Below are 16,229 nucleotides of genomic sequence, written 5' to 3'. Positions count from 1 at the left end.
TTAAGATGATTTTTAAACACAAAGACAAGCAGGACTGATTACTTATTGTCCGAGCTAAATGACAGCTGCATGTAAAACCAGGTTCACAAGAGAGGTACTACCCGGACATACACATGTAAAATTTAAGAAAAACAAGTGTTACACTTATTATAATAAGAATAAATGAGATCATCAAGTAGTCACACCAACAGAAAAAGACAATCTGAAAACTTACCTCTGCAGTACTGCTATAGTAAGTCATCATGCAGACAGGATTTACAAAATCCACAGAACATGCAAAGAGTTGCGGCGGGTGAGCTATGGGAAGAAAAGATTGGGATGCAGGGAACAAGTGGAAGTAAAGGGTAACTGGTCATCATGCTGGATGAATAATTGAGATGTTTACTGCATAAACAAGAAAATATTTCAGTTTTTTTTGCCAAAGTTTAAATACTGATAAGTACTTAAAAATTCCAAGTTTACTGAAGTGCTATTAATAGGTGGAAATTAAACAGATTCTGAGAGCTAGTCCTTACATGTCAGTGTAAACATCTTTGGTGCATAGATTGGACGTGAGGTTCAGCTAGAGTGCATCACAAAAGGAGTGGTAGGAAAGACGTCAGTAGTAACAGCTACAGATGATGCTTTTGAACTTCGTCCAAAAGGAAGGAAATGGAGGAAAAATGTTATTAAGAGAAAAGTATGTTTAAGAAGAAAAAGTCTTCGTCTCTTTGCTAGTGAGGAAAATGCGGTGGGGAATCTGACAAGTTAAGGAGACACTGAGCTAGGCCAATAAGGAAGCATGGTCCGAACACTCAGTGACAGGTAGACAAGACCCAGAATATGAATTTACAGTTAAGCGATGCCATGTGAACATAATTTTTCACTATCAAATTTAAAGGTTAAATCATAATTGGGCGGTTATTCTTCTCCTGCCACTGTCACGGTACCATGGACAGTGACTCACTCGCACCAACTGTTCAGCCATGTCTGCGAATTAATCTGGAAGATTCATAAATACCACAGGTTTTAGAAAGGTCAGCTGCATAACAAGCCTTTATAGTGCTAATTAAAATCAGGTATTTAACTTGATTTTCATAATTCTAGAAAACATGTAGTATAATGGAATGAAAATTGAAATAGAAATAAAAGCAAGTGTATTAATATGACACTAAATATAAAAAGCTTGGGCACTTTAATCAACTAATTTAATATTTCCGGAGCTCGGAACATTCACTGGGAAATAATGATTGGAAAGAGAGTTAAATAAGTTTATCAAAGGTATTCTCATGCCTTCACTTTGAATATGTTTGCTGTGCGCTGACATAAGCATGCTAGTTATTTCCAGACCTGTACCAGTGACAGATTTTCAGTGTTCCCACGGTCATCTCAAATGTAACAGAATGTCTCCTGCAAGCACTTGTCTTCATGTGTTAGGTAACAGTATAACTATCATTTAAGTAAAGGAAGAGTCAAAGACAAATAACTGGACAACATAGAATTTCAATATTTCATGTTAAAAGGAGGTAGAATGACTTGCTGACGAATAAGTTATACCATAAGTACTCATGTTGTCTCTGTGGTTTTCCATTGTCTATGTAGATATTGAATTATACTCCTATGCCTCCTCTCCTCAAGTTCTCAAATGACTGCCAAAGCTTCATGTGTAGCAAAAACATCCAACAAAACGTATTTTACTTTTACTTGTTACAGGCGAGAATAATAGTCACTTCCAAAACTTCCATGCATATGTTTTTATTTATGTTTTTTGGATCAGAGTTCTATAATGCTTTCTATATACACAGCAGCCATTTAGTGCAGAAATGGAAGTACCACATCATGTCTTTTGCTGAATGAAATTGTGGCATTTAAACTCCGAAATGCATTATTTCTTTAGTATATAGAATGCCTAGGTGAACAATTTAAAAATGGCTTTCAATTCTATCTTCTCTTACTTAAAGGAAAATGCAGGCTCTACTCAACCCTGCATACCACCCCCCACACACACACACACATTGACACTGACAGACATGTGTGACTACTATCCCACAAGATATCATTTAGGAAACTAGCTACTTCATCGTAGGAAGTTTCCCTCCAATCCTTATTCATGGGCTTTCTAACATTTTGAAGGATTAACAACAGGTTATGGGCAGAGTTACATAATTCTAAAATAATAAGTAGAAATTAATTCTTTTAGTGTAGTGCTTATGATGTTGATCACACTAATCCATTGTTATCACTAATTGTACTCTCCCACAGTATTTAAGACTGAGTTGCCTGCAAAGATTAATGAACATTACCTAGAAAATGGAAGTCAGTTCAATAAATAGCAGTGATACATTTTACCCACATAAATAAAATTTTCTTTTTATTTGTTAATTTTTTTTATGTTTTTAGTTATTCTAAATAACTATATACTCATTATTCTTATATTAATATATGATATATGCATGCTATTATACCAATTTTAAATATATTAAATGCATTCATTCATCCAAAACCCTTCAGTAAACTTCAAATTTTAAATCTTACTAATTTTTTTTTTGGTTTTTGTTTTCTGTTTGTTTTGAAACAGTGTTTCTCTGTGTAGTCCTTGCTGCCCTAAAACTTGCACTGTATACTACTCTCGGGTCAGACTCACAGAGATTTCCCTGCCTCTGTTACCTGGGTGCTGGGATTAAACCCATCTCAACAAATTTTGCTCATTTCTAATGTGATGATAAGTTATGTCCAAAGCTACTAAGTTATCAAATATCAGGAATAATGCTTTCTAATCTTATCAAATATCAGGAGTAATAATTTCTTATTTATAAGACACTTGAAACCTTTACAGTATTACATCCCTCCAATTCCAGTAGACTTATTACCAACATTTTCGTTTCTCATGTCAAAACTCTAAATCTATGATTTAGAAATTACAAAGAACTTAAGAAAATGCTCATCAAAAGAACAAATAATCCAATAAAAATGGGGTACAGACCTAAACAGACAAATCTCTACAGAAGAATCTAAAATGGCTGGAAGACATTTAAGGAAATGCTCAACATTCTTAGCCATCAGAAAATTGCAAATCAAAACATATCTGAGATTCCGTCTTACACCTGTAAGAATTGCCAGAATCAAAACCACTGATGAAAACTTACGCTGGAGAAAATGTGGGGTAAAGGAAACACTCCTCCATTGCTGGCTGGAGTTCAAACTGGTACAAATGCTTTGGATATCAGTAGGGAGATTTCTCTGAAAATTAAGAAACGATCTACCTCAAGAACTAGCAATACCACTTTTGGGTATATATCCAAAGGATGTTCAATCATACCAAAAGGACATGTGCTCAATTATGTTCATAGCAGCATTGTTTGTCATAGCCAGAACCTGGAAACAACCTAAATGCCCCTTGACCAAAGAATAGATTAAAAAAATGTGGACATTCATACAATGGAGTACTATACAGCAGAAATAAAATAATAACATCTTGAAATTTGTGGGCAAATAGAAGGATGTATAAAACATCATATTGAGTGAGGTAACCTAGACCCAGAAAGACAAGTACAGTATGCACTCACTCATAAGTGGCTTTTAGACATAAAGCAAAGAAAAAACAGACTACCATTCACAACCCCAGGGAACCTAGACAGCAAAGAAGACCCTAAGAGAGACATACATGGATCTAGTCTACATGGAAAGTAGAATAAAGATCTTCTGAGAAAATTGAGAGCGTAGGCTTTACCGGAGAGGCTAGAAGGAGAAGTGGGAGAAAGGGAGGGGAATAGGGAAAAATATATAGCTCAATTAAACAATTAGAAAATAAAGTAAAAGAAAAGAAATTTTAAATAAAATTTCTAAAATATTAAAATCACTATTTGTAGAAAAGTATATATTATTTTTTCTATCAAAAATCAGTAACACCAAAACATCACTTTTTTTTTAGATCACACACACACACACGAATTACAACCACATAAAATTACTTTCTATACCCCTGAGCTAGTAAGCTAGTATTGGATGTTATTAACCTTACTTATGCAATAACCCATGAACAGACATGTCACCAGATCCTCAACCTCAAATTGGAGATGGAGGACGAAGTCACTCTGAGTTTAATAGCCAGCTCTATACTTCACTTAGTCTAGTCACAAAACTATGATTAATATAGCAAATGTAGGCCTTTCCCCTCCGGGTATGACATAATTCTGTCTGTCTCTTTACAAATATATTCCATGTGCGATGTTGATCCGGTTTGCTACAGAGCACACCAGGAATGCATTACAGTCTCTGTTCAGGAGGAGGAAATAGTCAGACTTATTCAGTCATGGAAAGTGTAGATTTATATTTCTAAATGCCATGTGCCATTTTTAGAGGGGCCTCTGGTTTTTGTGCATGCAGTATTGTAATTGTCCTGGGAAGAAAACAAGAAATAGGAAAAGTAGTAATTCCTTGAGCCTTCAAAGGACAGTAATGCTGGACCTGGAAAAAGGATTGTCAAATATTCGTTTGAATTTCTGATGTGAAGTTATTGGTTTATTTCACTTTGAAATATTGAAAAGTTTTTTTTTTTTTAGCACTGCAGGCTTTAAGTTATGTTTCATTCCTTATGTTAAAGTCTGAAGTTCAGAGCAATAGCTTTGAGAACATGACAACAATCTTCCCAACACAACAAGTTTAATGTTTTACAATTGTGGAATATTGGAGAAAAGATGAAGAATGAAATCTGAAGATCATTTAGAATATAGGCATAAATCAAATACTCATTAATGCATTGAATACTTATGAGAGGTTATTGGTAAAGTCTGAAAATAAGGACTAAACTGATGTTCTTCCTGGCAAAAGAAGAAAATCTGTGCAAGAAATAAACTCTTGCCGGGCGATGGTGGCACACGCCTTTAATCCCAGCACTCGGGAGGCAGAGGCAGGCGGATCTCTGTGATTTCGAGACCAGCCTGGTCTACAGAGCTAGTTCCAGGACAGGCTCCAAAACCACAGAGAAACCCTGTCTCGAAAAAAAAAAAAAAAGAAATAAACTGTTGATGAGAAAATGTCAACTTGATGTTATATATTTATTTATATATCTATACCACATGTACTAACACTCAGTGAAAAGAAACCAGCAATAACTTATACTATTTGAAGAAGACTGTCATGGCTGTCATTTCAGCCAACACATTAATGTCTGGAATACTGTTTCAATGCCTTTTAATAGAAAGTGAAGAACTAGCTATCTCAGCAATCAATGTAGAGAAAAAAATCCTAATTCCTCACCAGGAAAGAACCACTGATGGAAATTGGCATTTTGCTTTTCTGATTTCTGATAAAGGCAAATTTATATGGAAAAGCAGAATAATTCTATCTACCTAAGGTTATTCATTCCGAGAAAAATGATAGTGAAGGTTTACAAACTAGTAGAGAAAAAAATATGATCATTTGAGTTTTCTATGAAATACACAAAAAAAGCAGGACAAATTGTGTTAGCACTAAGAAACTTCTTTTCCTTTTCTTCTTTTTCATTCTCTAGTTACAGTATGAAGGTGTATAAACCTTTAAAAATACGGGTGTTGAAATTATTACGAAACATGAAAATAAAGAATCTGTAAGGGAATAATTATTAGTATAGAAAAAATTATTAAATAATTAGTGTGAAATAAAATACTACAGAAATAGATTGCTAAAACAAGTGCAGGGGTTAAGAGCACAGTGCAGTGCTTGCCACACTAACATGAGGATCTGGGTTTGAATCACTAGTAGCAACAAACAATCTAGATGTCGGTGACAGTAATCCTAGAGCTGAGGAGGTAGAAACAGGAGGCTTCCTTGAGCTCTCTGGCTAGTTAGTCCTGCCCAGTCAACAAGGTCCAGATTCAGTGAACAATTATATCTCAAAATACAAGGTAGAAAGCAATAGAAAAAGACATGTGACATCGACTTCTTGCCCACACGTAGACATGCATCCTAATGCACATATGCACACAATGGGCATGTACATGTGTATATGCTACATACCAAAGAATTAAATCAAATGGTACATGAGAAAAGGAGAATGAAGATAACCAAAATATAAGAAACTTGTGATTGTTAGGTGGATCATTTAATTTACAAATTGGAAAATATTAACGGAGATACAGAAACAACATATTTGTTGGTGAAGGGAAAATTAACTTATTAAGGTGAAATACAATATTGTGCCACTGGGGAAAAATCTTCATTGTATTATCTAGAGAAAAATGTCATTAATACACATTTTCATAAAATACAGTTTCAGGATCAGGAAGTTTTTTTTTTTTTCAAAACAACATGCATTCAAAATAAAAGAGAAAATAAGGCATTTGGAAAAGAAGTTTGACTGACAGACTTTTTCACATGTTTATATGGGCATTAGGGTTTACTAGAGAAACATCAACAGTAAAATTAATTCTATTGGAGTGAGATTCACTTGACTTCCTGACACAATCTTGTCTGTATAGTCTAGCAATGAAAGGTGTTCACACTGGAGAGACTGAGACAGTAGATGCTAAGTCACTCAAGCTGAGTGCCTCTGCAGTCCCAGTGTAGATCTGAAGGCCTAGAGGAATCCTGGAGCCACTGGTCGCTCTGCAGTGCAAAGCCCGGGAAGCTTGGTTCTCACGTCATTAGAGGACGACAGCTGCAGGAAGAATATTAAGCAGCAGGGTAATGGACTTGTCGGTGAGATGCAGAGGCAAACAGGTAGACATCCAAGACCTCCCATTTGTAACCTTCTCATTTCTGGAACAGCAACCGAAGACGCCATCCACCCTTAGGGTGAACATTCCAAATTCAGCTAGCAGAGTCAGAAGAAGAATCCTTCACAGCTGGGCCAAGAGGCTTGTCTCCTAGTAGGGAGCCAGGAGGTGTCACTTTCAGACTCACAGAGATTTTTTTTCTTATATACCCCCCTTAAAATACAAGGTATGCATTGAATGTGACCAATTTTCTCCTATAAGTCTCCATACCAATATCTACTCTCCAATACTTTATGAAAATTTCTCCTTACATGTTGTTTCCAGACATACTATGGTTGTTGCCTTCGTGAACACAAAACTGCTGTGGCTATATGCACAGGTTTGTATAAAGTCAGGAGGTCAGAATCTAACATGGGGGCAGGGATGGGCTCACAATGTTCTAGGAAGCTAATGGCAGTGAGTGGCTTCAGGATAAGGGACCATCATTCTGTTGTGCATAACTACACACCTTTGTGTATATGGGTAGTACTAACTGGACTCAGTGTCATACAAAAAAGGAAAAAATAAAGAAAATGGAATAGGAAAGGGGATATGTTGAAGGAGGTATCTGGGGAAAGTTGGAGTGCAGAAATAAGGATATTTATGCCCCAAATATATTATATGCATGTATTAAGTTCTCAAATAATAAACATCATAAAAGATCTATTCTCAAACACAGGACCATATACTATACAAAAATAAAGAAGTATTAACTTTATGTTTTACTTACAGAATCTGGAAATGGAGAGTCAATGGTATTATTGAGAAAATATCTTGATCGGATCTGACCAATTCCAAACAAATCCTTTCCTTAATTGCCCAGTTCCTCTTTGTTTACTTTGTTTGGACACAGACAAATTACTTGTGAATAAGATGTTCAGTGATGTCATCAGTAAAACATGTGGCTCTATTTGTTCAGAGAAAATTACTGACAATCAACATTGGATGTGGCATAAACATTAGAGAAGAAATGACTATTTGATTAGATATTTAATTACTTTTAATCAATCAGAAGACACTTGGATGTTATTGATGGCACTGCTGACTCTGATACTCCTTGAGGGGTACTTGCTTATGAGTCCAATGTGTTTTCAATTTATAATTTTGCAATAAAAGAGGTATGGCTTTAAGGGACCTCCACAAACAGATCAATGAACTGCAAGCCTTCAACAAGCTTGTATAGTACTTATTTCAAAACATGTTACAAGGCCCATGCTTTTAGTATTTCATTAGCTGTCGGTTTAGGCTAAGATTTGCTTTCCTTTCTAACTGGTTTACCTTATAACTTCTATGCGGACTGAATGTCATTAGCCAATTCAGAGGGATACACTGGTCTCTCTTCTTCTCCTCCTACTTCTTCTCCTACTCCTTCTACTCAACCTGAATTATTCTTCTTGTTCCTGTTGTAGAATATTAAGATGTGTTACATTTGCTTGTGATGTGGAACATTTGTTTAATGATGGAAAGATGTGCTGCCTTATTTTATGCTGCATTTGTTTAACTCCATGAAGCTGTGTCACTTTGCCTGTTTGAAACACCTGATTGCTCTAATACGGAGATGAACAGTGGATATCAAGGCAGGGGAAAGGATAGACAGCACTCACAGGCAGAAAGAATAAATAGGAGAAAAGGGGAGATGAAGAAGGAAGGGAAGGATGTCAGGGATAAGCCACCAGCTATATATACAGCAAACCACTGAGTAAGAGGGAAAGTAAGATATACAGAAGTAAAAAAAAAAAAAAAAGTTCACTGGCAAAAGTAGATAGGATAATTTAAATTAAGAAAATCTGGCAAGAAGTAAGCCAAGCTAAGGCTGGGCATTCTTAAGTAATAATAAGCCTCCATCTCTGATTTATTTGGAGTCTGGGTGGTGGGTCCCCCAAAAAGCCGAAATAAAGTAAAAACCCAACTGTGTGTTCCTCTTTATGTTCTCCTCCTCCTTCTCCTCCTCCTTTTCCTCTTCTTCTTTCCACATAGCTCAAATTGAACAATTCCTTAGACTTTGAGAATCCACTCAAGGAAAACCTCAAAGGTATTCTTTCTACAGAAGTTCTTAATGTCAATTATAAATTCCTTTAAGCATTTACCTTGAAGAAATGGTGAGAGAAACACTATTTTTAGTATTTTACACATAACCATTATGCAATTTGGCAAATATAAATGATTAAAGCTGTTTAGTTATAAGAAAACTTGCGAGGAACACATTTATGCTAACTGCAGATCTTTACCTCTCCTTCCACTCCTCCACATCCAATCACCCAGCTAACTCATCCTCAACCCTGTAGCAGACCATCTGGTACAGTGTCCCTTCATTCCCTGTCTCTGAACACAGAGACCTCTCTCCACTCATCATTGTATCCCAGACACTAACCGCAGAAGGCATTCTCGGGAAACTGGAAGACCACTCAGGCTAAGGAAACAGGTGAGCTAACTGCAAATCTTCATTTTCCCCTCCTCACCTTTAAGTTCCATCACCTGTCATCCCAATTCTGTAGCAGAGTAACTGTTGTTGCCTACCTCGCCTCTCTACTGCTAGCTTCAATAGATCAGGCAGATTTCCCCTCCAGTGTTCCCCACCACGCATCCCATTATCCCAGCTCCCAACTCTTGTAACAGGCAATTCCTGGGAAACCTCCAGACAAACATGTCAGAGAAGCAAAAAAGCAGCACAACAGAAAGGCAAACTACACATTTTCACTTTCTTTCCTTTCCTCCAAATTCAGTCTGTCAGTTCCATCCCCAGCTCTGCAGAGGACTACCTGCTGTGGCCTCTCCTTATTGTCTACATCTATCCCAGGAAACTAAGCAGACCCCAGTGGAACACCTTGCTTCCTTGATTCTGTGGACTCCGTTAGTCCCTAATCCTAACCCATTAAAAAATGTCAGCTGCCAGCACCTAGAAATACATTTTAAGAGGAACCATCAGTGCCAACAATGAGTAGAATATAAGAAGAATTCCCAACTAGGCAACAAAAAAAAAAAAAAAAAAAACCACATCCTCCTAAAAACCAGAGAGAACAATAGAAACCAAGGAACAAAACCCCATCTAAGAAGACAAGACAAGATATCACTACCTAGAATTACAAAAGCTCCAAATTTAGATGGTCTACTCCAGCATAAAATCACAGTAGTGATGAGGACAATATGTCTTCTTTAGAATTCAAAAACCCTACTACATTAGACTCTGAGAATTGCATTGTCACAGAAACACAAGATATATTTTAGTTCATATTTCACTATAGTATTTTTTCCACACATCTAGTAAGTTCCTAATAACTACCAATAGCTACTACCCCAGCATCATTCTCAGTGACAATAGTAATTGTTTTATCCTTTCTTCTAAGTAAGAATATCAAGATCTAATCCCAAATTCTCCCTTAATTCTGCTTATCGCACACTATCCAGTAAACTGTTCTATTTCCTGGATATTTATTGAGATGTGAAAAATTGGGGCAACTTTAAAGCAGAATCCACACAAATTTATTTAAACCTTTTTCATCTTCAACTTTCACTTTCTGTTACCTTGAAAATTAAATTACTCTAATTTTCACTTTTTAAGGAGGAATTTCCTCTTCTTTCAAAGAAAAAAAATAAAAAGGCCTGATCTTAAAGGGATTTCAGAGGAATTGCTTTATATAGTTTATGTAACAAAATTTTCATGGTACCTATCAAACAGTAAGTTTTCAAAGATGCCACCTGCAATCAACATCAGTGGAAGCAATGATGCCGTTTCCTCATCAACACTGGAATTACTATCATCAGTATCATTTTCATAATCATCATTTTGATTTATACCTACTCATTCTTCCTCTTTCTTAACTTGAATCTTCAGCCCATGAGTCTTAGAAGAGATGATACATTTCTAATTATCCAAAGTTATTACTTTTCAAGAGTAAATTTTAAATTAAAAACTGTTCATATTTCCCTTCGGCCTAAAATATAAACTCAGCAATACTCTAGGGGATATACAAGTTCTAAGTTAACATGAAGTGTCTCTAATGTCTCAAATATCTTACCCTAATTTCTGCTGTCTGCTACCAACTAATATGCATTCATTTGCAACTTATTCATAAGTTACATTCTCTATTCTTCCGTGTTTAAGGCATAAGTTCAAGTAGCCCAAAGGCGAACTTAAACTTGTTATAGAGAAAAGGACAACCCTGAGCTCTGTAAAAGTCTGTCTTTACTTCCCAAGTTCTGAGATCAAAGGCATGGACTCCTCTTGGCTCACTTTCTCTTTCATCTAATGTGCCTTTACAATACGTCATAGCAGAGACTGCTCTTCCAAAGGAAAGGGTAGGGCATATCATTTGCTTTCTCAAATTCAGGCTCAATTATGAATTTTTCTTTGTTGCCTCATAATATAGGTCTTGGTAGACACATTCATTCAAATTTTTACTGCACAGCTGTACAAGAATTTGAACAGACTTGGTTTGGGTGTTGTTCCAGTATCAGAAGCTAGGACAAGTGGTTATTATGGACTTGGCAAACTCAGCCTTTCCTGTTTCTCAGTTGCTATAACAAGGAGTCTTACAAACTACCTATAACATTTCAAAAAGTCATTGCTAAATTAGATGGACTGCAGCTTGGAAATCATTCTAATAATCCTCCCTCCATCTATCTGCATCTATCTGTCTATACACACACACACACACACCATTTTTTTCTAGTTTAGAAAGCTGAGAAATACTACATTATACAAAATAAGTAAATAAATTCACTCCACTTCTACTGTTGGTGACTGTGATGTACTGTGTCAACAAGGTATTAGTCCCTGGTAGAAATGGAGCAAGGTGTCCCACGTATTGTATTTGCTCCACAGAAGCACCCAGTACTGAGTATCACTCTCCTACCTGTTGAAATATGAGCGGCGGCGGGGTTGCGTCCCCAACACCCCGGCCGCTTGTCTAGCTTATGCCCGAAATAACAACACACAAACTGTATTCATTTAAGAACTGCTTGGCCCATGAACCCTAGCCCTTACAGGCTAATTCTCGCACCTGGACTAGCCCATTTCTAGTAATGTGTGTAAGCACCCCAAGGTGCGCTTACCGGGAAGATTCTAACCTACGTCCATCCTGGCCTCAGAGCGCAGAGCTATCGTGTCTATCCGGCAGAGCTGAGCATGGCGTCTCTGCTCCAGCAGAGCTGTCGGGTCTCTCTGGGAGCAGAGCAGAGTCTGACCTCACTTCCTCTTCCACCCAAGAATTCTATTCTGTTTACTCCTCCCATCTATGTTCCAAGCCATGAGGCCAAGCAGCTGGTTTATTATAACTTAACCAATGAAATCAACAGATTGATATATGACACTCCCACATCACCTACCGGCAGTGTTCAGTAGTCTGGAAAGGTAGCAGTGAGAACGTGAGATTCTCCTGACCTGCACTTTCAGTGATTACTTTAAAATCATTTTCTTCTTGGTGTGTGAGTTGGCAGACTTCTGCTCTGGGAGTATTTGTCTAAACAAGAAAAAAAGTAAATTCCAAATCCAAATAGTAAAATAAAACAAGTAATTTTTAAAAGAACAAATACCATTGCATTAGAAACAGAAAAATGCTGCTTTTTAAAAGAAAAATAATATTGATTCAGCCATGTTAATCAAAAATAAATAATCACATAAAATGTCAACATCAACAATAGAAGTTAAACTCTCATAGAGCAACATTAAAAAGATAAAAAGAAAGTTCTATGAATAATTTATTTTAATAAACTGATAACAGATTAATAGGGAAAAACCTCAATACTACCTAATAGAAACTGTTTCAAAGGGAAATAAATGACCTGGAAAGTAAAATCACAAGCCTAGTAAATATATTTAATTCATGTTTTACAGTCTTAAAAACCCTAATCTTTGTGTTCTGAAAGTACTACCGGCAAATTCCAATAAAGTTTTGAAGATGAAATGGCGGTTGATGAAAACCTTGCAATGAACAGAATATAGAAGAAACTTCCTGAATCTTTTAGTACAGTCACTATTAAACTGAAAGCTAAAACTTGACAAAGATATTTAAAAGAAGAAGGATTCAAAGAAAGAAAGGAAAGAAGAAAGAAAGAAAGAAAGAAAGAAAGAAGAAAGAAAGGGAAAGAAGGAGTAAGGAAGGAGTAAAGAAAGAGAAGGAAGGAAGACAGAAAGAAAGCTACAGCAAAATATCCCTCATATATAGGAGTATATAAATGTTTATGCTTATAAATGTTCATGCCTTAAATAGTAAATTGAACTATAAATGGAAAGATATGACAAAGATAATATTTACAAGCTGTTCTTCCTGGCATAGAAATGTGAAGAAAGTTCAACTTCAATGTTCATCTTGAGAAATGTTATTTTCTAAAGGAGAAAACTCATTTTAATTGATAAAGTAAAGACAAAACTATAGCATTTAAATATTCATATTCTCTCTTTCTCTCCATCTGTATGTCTATCTCACTCAATTTAGGAAATATTAGAAATGCTCTTAGCTAGAATACTCTGACGACTAATGTGCTGTATGCAATGCTGGCACTGATTTGTCTCTTCCAGATGGCAGAGAGGACAAGGGCATCTTCTCCTCCTGCTCCAAATAAGGATTATGTTGAATATCACAGTCAATTTAACTAGGAAAAAGTAAGAGTTGTACATTTTCAAAATTAAGATATAAATGTGACTTTGGTCATATTTAGCATATATATTTATGAAAACTACCACAGAAGCCTTTAGGAAAATGATACTGGAAATATTGTGAAAAAGGAAATCCAATAAATTACTGTATAATAAAAGTGAACTTCATCTCTATTTCACACACTTGACTCAAATGTCTTATAGAATGTAATGTCAGACCTAAAATTGTGAAAATTCTAAAAGGAATCATTAGAGAACGCCTTTTAGCAACTTTGAATTAAAGATTAAAACATCAATTATCATAGATATTAAACATTTTTAATCTTTGAGAAGTCATTGCAAAGATACTGAAAAGACTTCAGATATGGACCCCTGATCCCCACTGTTACCCTCCACCAGCTGAGGACTTCATGGTACTCCACATATTGAGATAGAATGTCAGATACATAAAGAGAAAATGAGGAGTAATAAAACAGGATGGATAAAATGAGATAGAGAATGAGATGGCAGGGCAGAGGAGGGAGTATAGGAAGGGATAACTTACACTAAAATCATTTGGAGAAGTCATACAGAAATGCACTACTGAAGAAGCCTCCTAAAATAAAATGTACATATAAAAATGAGTTTAAATTGAATTATCTCGTAATAAGGAACAATAATCCTTCTAAATACCATGAATTATCACATAAAAAGCTCAGTGCCAAGAATGGTTGACTTTTCTTTGAGTTGTTGATCAGAAGGGTTCCCAAGACATCCAAACGTTACAGGTTATTTCCATTGTTCTTGTTTGCCATTCAACGCTTGATTGTAAGACCTAATGCTGAAGACCCTACACATTTCTGTCACAGAGCATGGATAGTTCAAGCTTGTAGTCCCCCAGAACCTTTATCCCTATTGGCTAGCTTTCACAGTGCTGGAAGGTGCTGTGTGCACTACTGAAGGAGGAACATAATCATTAATCTTATGCACTGTGAACATTGAGCTACAACTAGCAGGGCAGCAAGACATGCTCATAGTGCAACACTGGCAAAATGTCAAAGGAGTAAACATCACTATTTGATTGGATTTGAGGTCCACCTCACAGAAATGAGCTCATTTTTGGTATCGTTATCAGGGAACTCATGGCTACAGGTCATAGGCTCTACGGAAGAGCCTAATGCTAGTATTCAGCTAACTGAACACAGTATTAAACCAGCTACTAATTATTTATTGCTATATCTACAAATTAGTCTATTGCTCAGCTCTTATCATAGATTTTATCAGTAGATATTGATTTAACACAAAGATGCACAAAGAGCCAAACTGTAAAGATTAAGTAATTTAACGGAACACTGGTATCTGATCCACTCTCCCCAAGGCCCAGGGATCATCATAGAAAACAGGGAGTTAGCATTCAACAATGTTTGATAACTACAGAGGAAGGAGATCACTACAAAAAATAACCTGCTTTCTGCACACCCAAGAAAACTGAACTTAATAACCACAGCAGTTGTGACAGAATGCATCGTATCTGCCAAAGATCAGACTGGACAAAGGCAAAGTTAAAAGGGGGAGATGATGAGGAAGTGCCTCCCCGAGATGAGGAGTTACTGTAACTGATGGTGACTGGGAGAAGCAATGATGTTTTTCATCAATGGATGCTCTGTCACATGGTGCATTGGTTTTCTTTTCTAACAAACAACAAGATGTCATAATTACTTTGGCTTTTGAAAAAAAAAATTGTTTCCATCATATATAATACTGTTCTCTTGTATCTGCTGCAAAAGGCACTCTCTGAATTATGGAACCAGGGAAATAATGACTGTAATTTGCACTTGCTAACCTCTGATTATTTCTGCTGAAGGAAGTGCTGCTTGTATAGCTAGATAAATAAATATTTTCTCCAAGGTATTAGTTTTCAGTCTTGACTTCCTACACAGGTCACCAGAAAAGCTGGAAATCATAGAGAAGTCCAGCGCCATCATTTCACTACAGATACTCCAGCTTAGTGGTCTGAGACAAAGCCCAAATTCCAGTATTTTTTTTCAAAGTTTACAAAGTGATTCTGCTGCCATTTGAAAGGTGCCAAAGCTATTATTTTTCTTTTACTCTTTTGACCTTTATGTGAACAGGATTGAACACAATATTGATTGGCGTGAATGTCAACTGATTCCTCCCACCTGCTCAAAGAGCAATGACTAAGCAGTGAAAGGATGTGGGTATTAATGATACAGAAAAGAAAAAAAAAAACATGCAGGACTATCTTTACTATCACCATTATGCACAGCTATTTTGCAAATAGAATATCTCCCTTTGGATTATATGGAACCTTGACTTAGAAGGTTATCTCTAATAAGAGAGATGCTTACTTGCACAGGATTAACAGGTAGTAGACATATTCAACACCTCTGAGACAAAATAAGTTTATATGCTGTGTACATGTATCAGTACCAAGACTGGCCCAATATAAACCTCAGAAACATTAACAAATGAAGTTTGAAAGAAAAAATATAATTGACACTAAACAAAACATATAATTTGCTCATTGTATTAAACTAGATCCTGAATCAACTGTAAATAGGGATTTCACCTTTTACATATTTGAGTATTTATCTTATGAATAAATTAGTCATTGATTTGAAATATGTGGCTATGTCAGTTTTTTTTTTTTTCGAATTTGACACGGGCTGGTGTTATCTGAAAGGCAGGAGGCTTAACTGACAAAATGCCTCCATACGATCCAGCTGAAGGGCATTTCTGAATCAGTGAGTAATGGGAGAGTGGAGGTCATTGTGGGTGGTGCCATCCCAGGGACTGCTGCGCCTGTGCTCTAAAATAAAACAAGCTGAGCAGACCATGCTGAGCAAGCCAGGAAGCAGCACTCCTCCACAGACTCCTCATCAGCTCTTTCTCAGTTCCTGCCCTGTGTGAGTTCCTGACCT

At 36.4% G+C, this 16,229-nt stretch overlaps 1 protein-coding gene and 1 long non-coding RNA gene across 2 annotated transcripts in view; one reads left to right on the top strand and one right to left on the bottom strand.

Annotated features, from left to right (window-relative positions):
* LOC126511512 (uncharacterized) overlaps positions 1-16,229 on the top strand; it is an 840,891-nt gene that overhangs the window by 100,172 nt on the left and 724,490 nt on the right. The gene's annotated exons all lie outside the window — the stretch shown is intronic.
* Positions 6,767-16,229, bottom strand: part of Agmo (alkylglycerol monooxygenase) — a 304,397-nt gene continuing 294,934 nt past the window's right edge. The window contains exons 13-14 of the mRNA XM_050158660.1: positions 12,039-12,172; positions 6,767-6,824 (exon numbers count right to left, since the gene is read on the bottom strand). Coding sequence (XP_050014617.1) covers positions 6,782-6,824; positions 12,039-12,172 — 177 coding nt within the window. The 3' untranslated portion in view covers positions 6,767-6,781. The remainder of the gene's footprint in view (positions 6,825-12,038; positions 12,173-16,229) is intronic.

The sequence above is a fragment of the Alexandromys fortis genome, unplaced genomic scaffold (assembly GCF_014885135.2).
Source record: "Alexandromys fortis isolate MF-2015 unplaced genomic scaffold, M_Fortis_MF-2015_v1.1 scaffold_101, whole genome shotgun sequence".
Taxonomy (NCBI): Eukaryota; Metazoa; Chordata; class Mammalia; order Rodentia; family Cricetidae; genus Alexandromys; species Alexandromys fortis.
The sequence above is the reverse complement of the archived record's forward strand: the minus strand, read 5'-3'. Positions and strand labels throughout refer to the sequence as shown.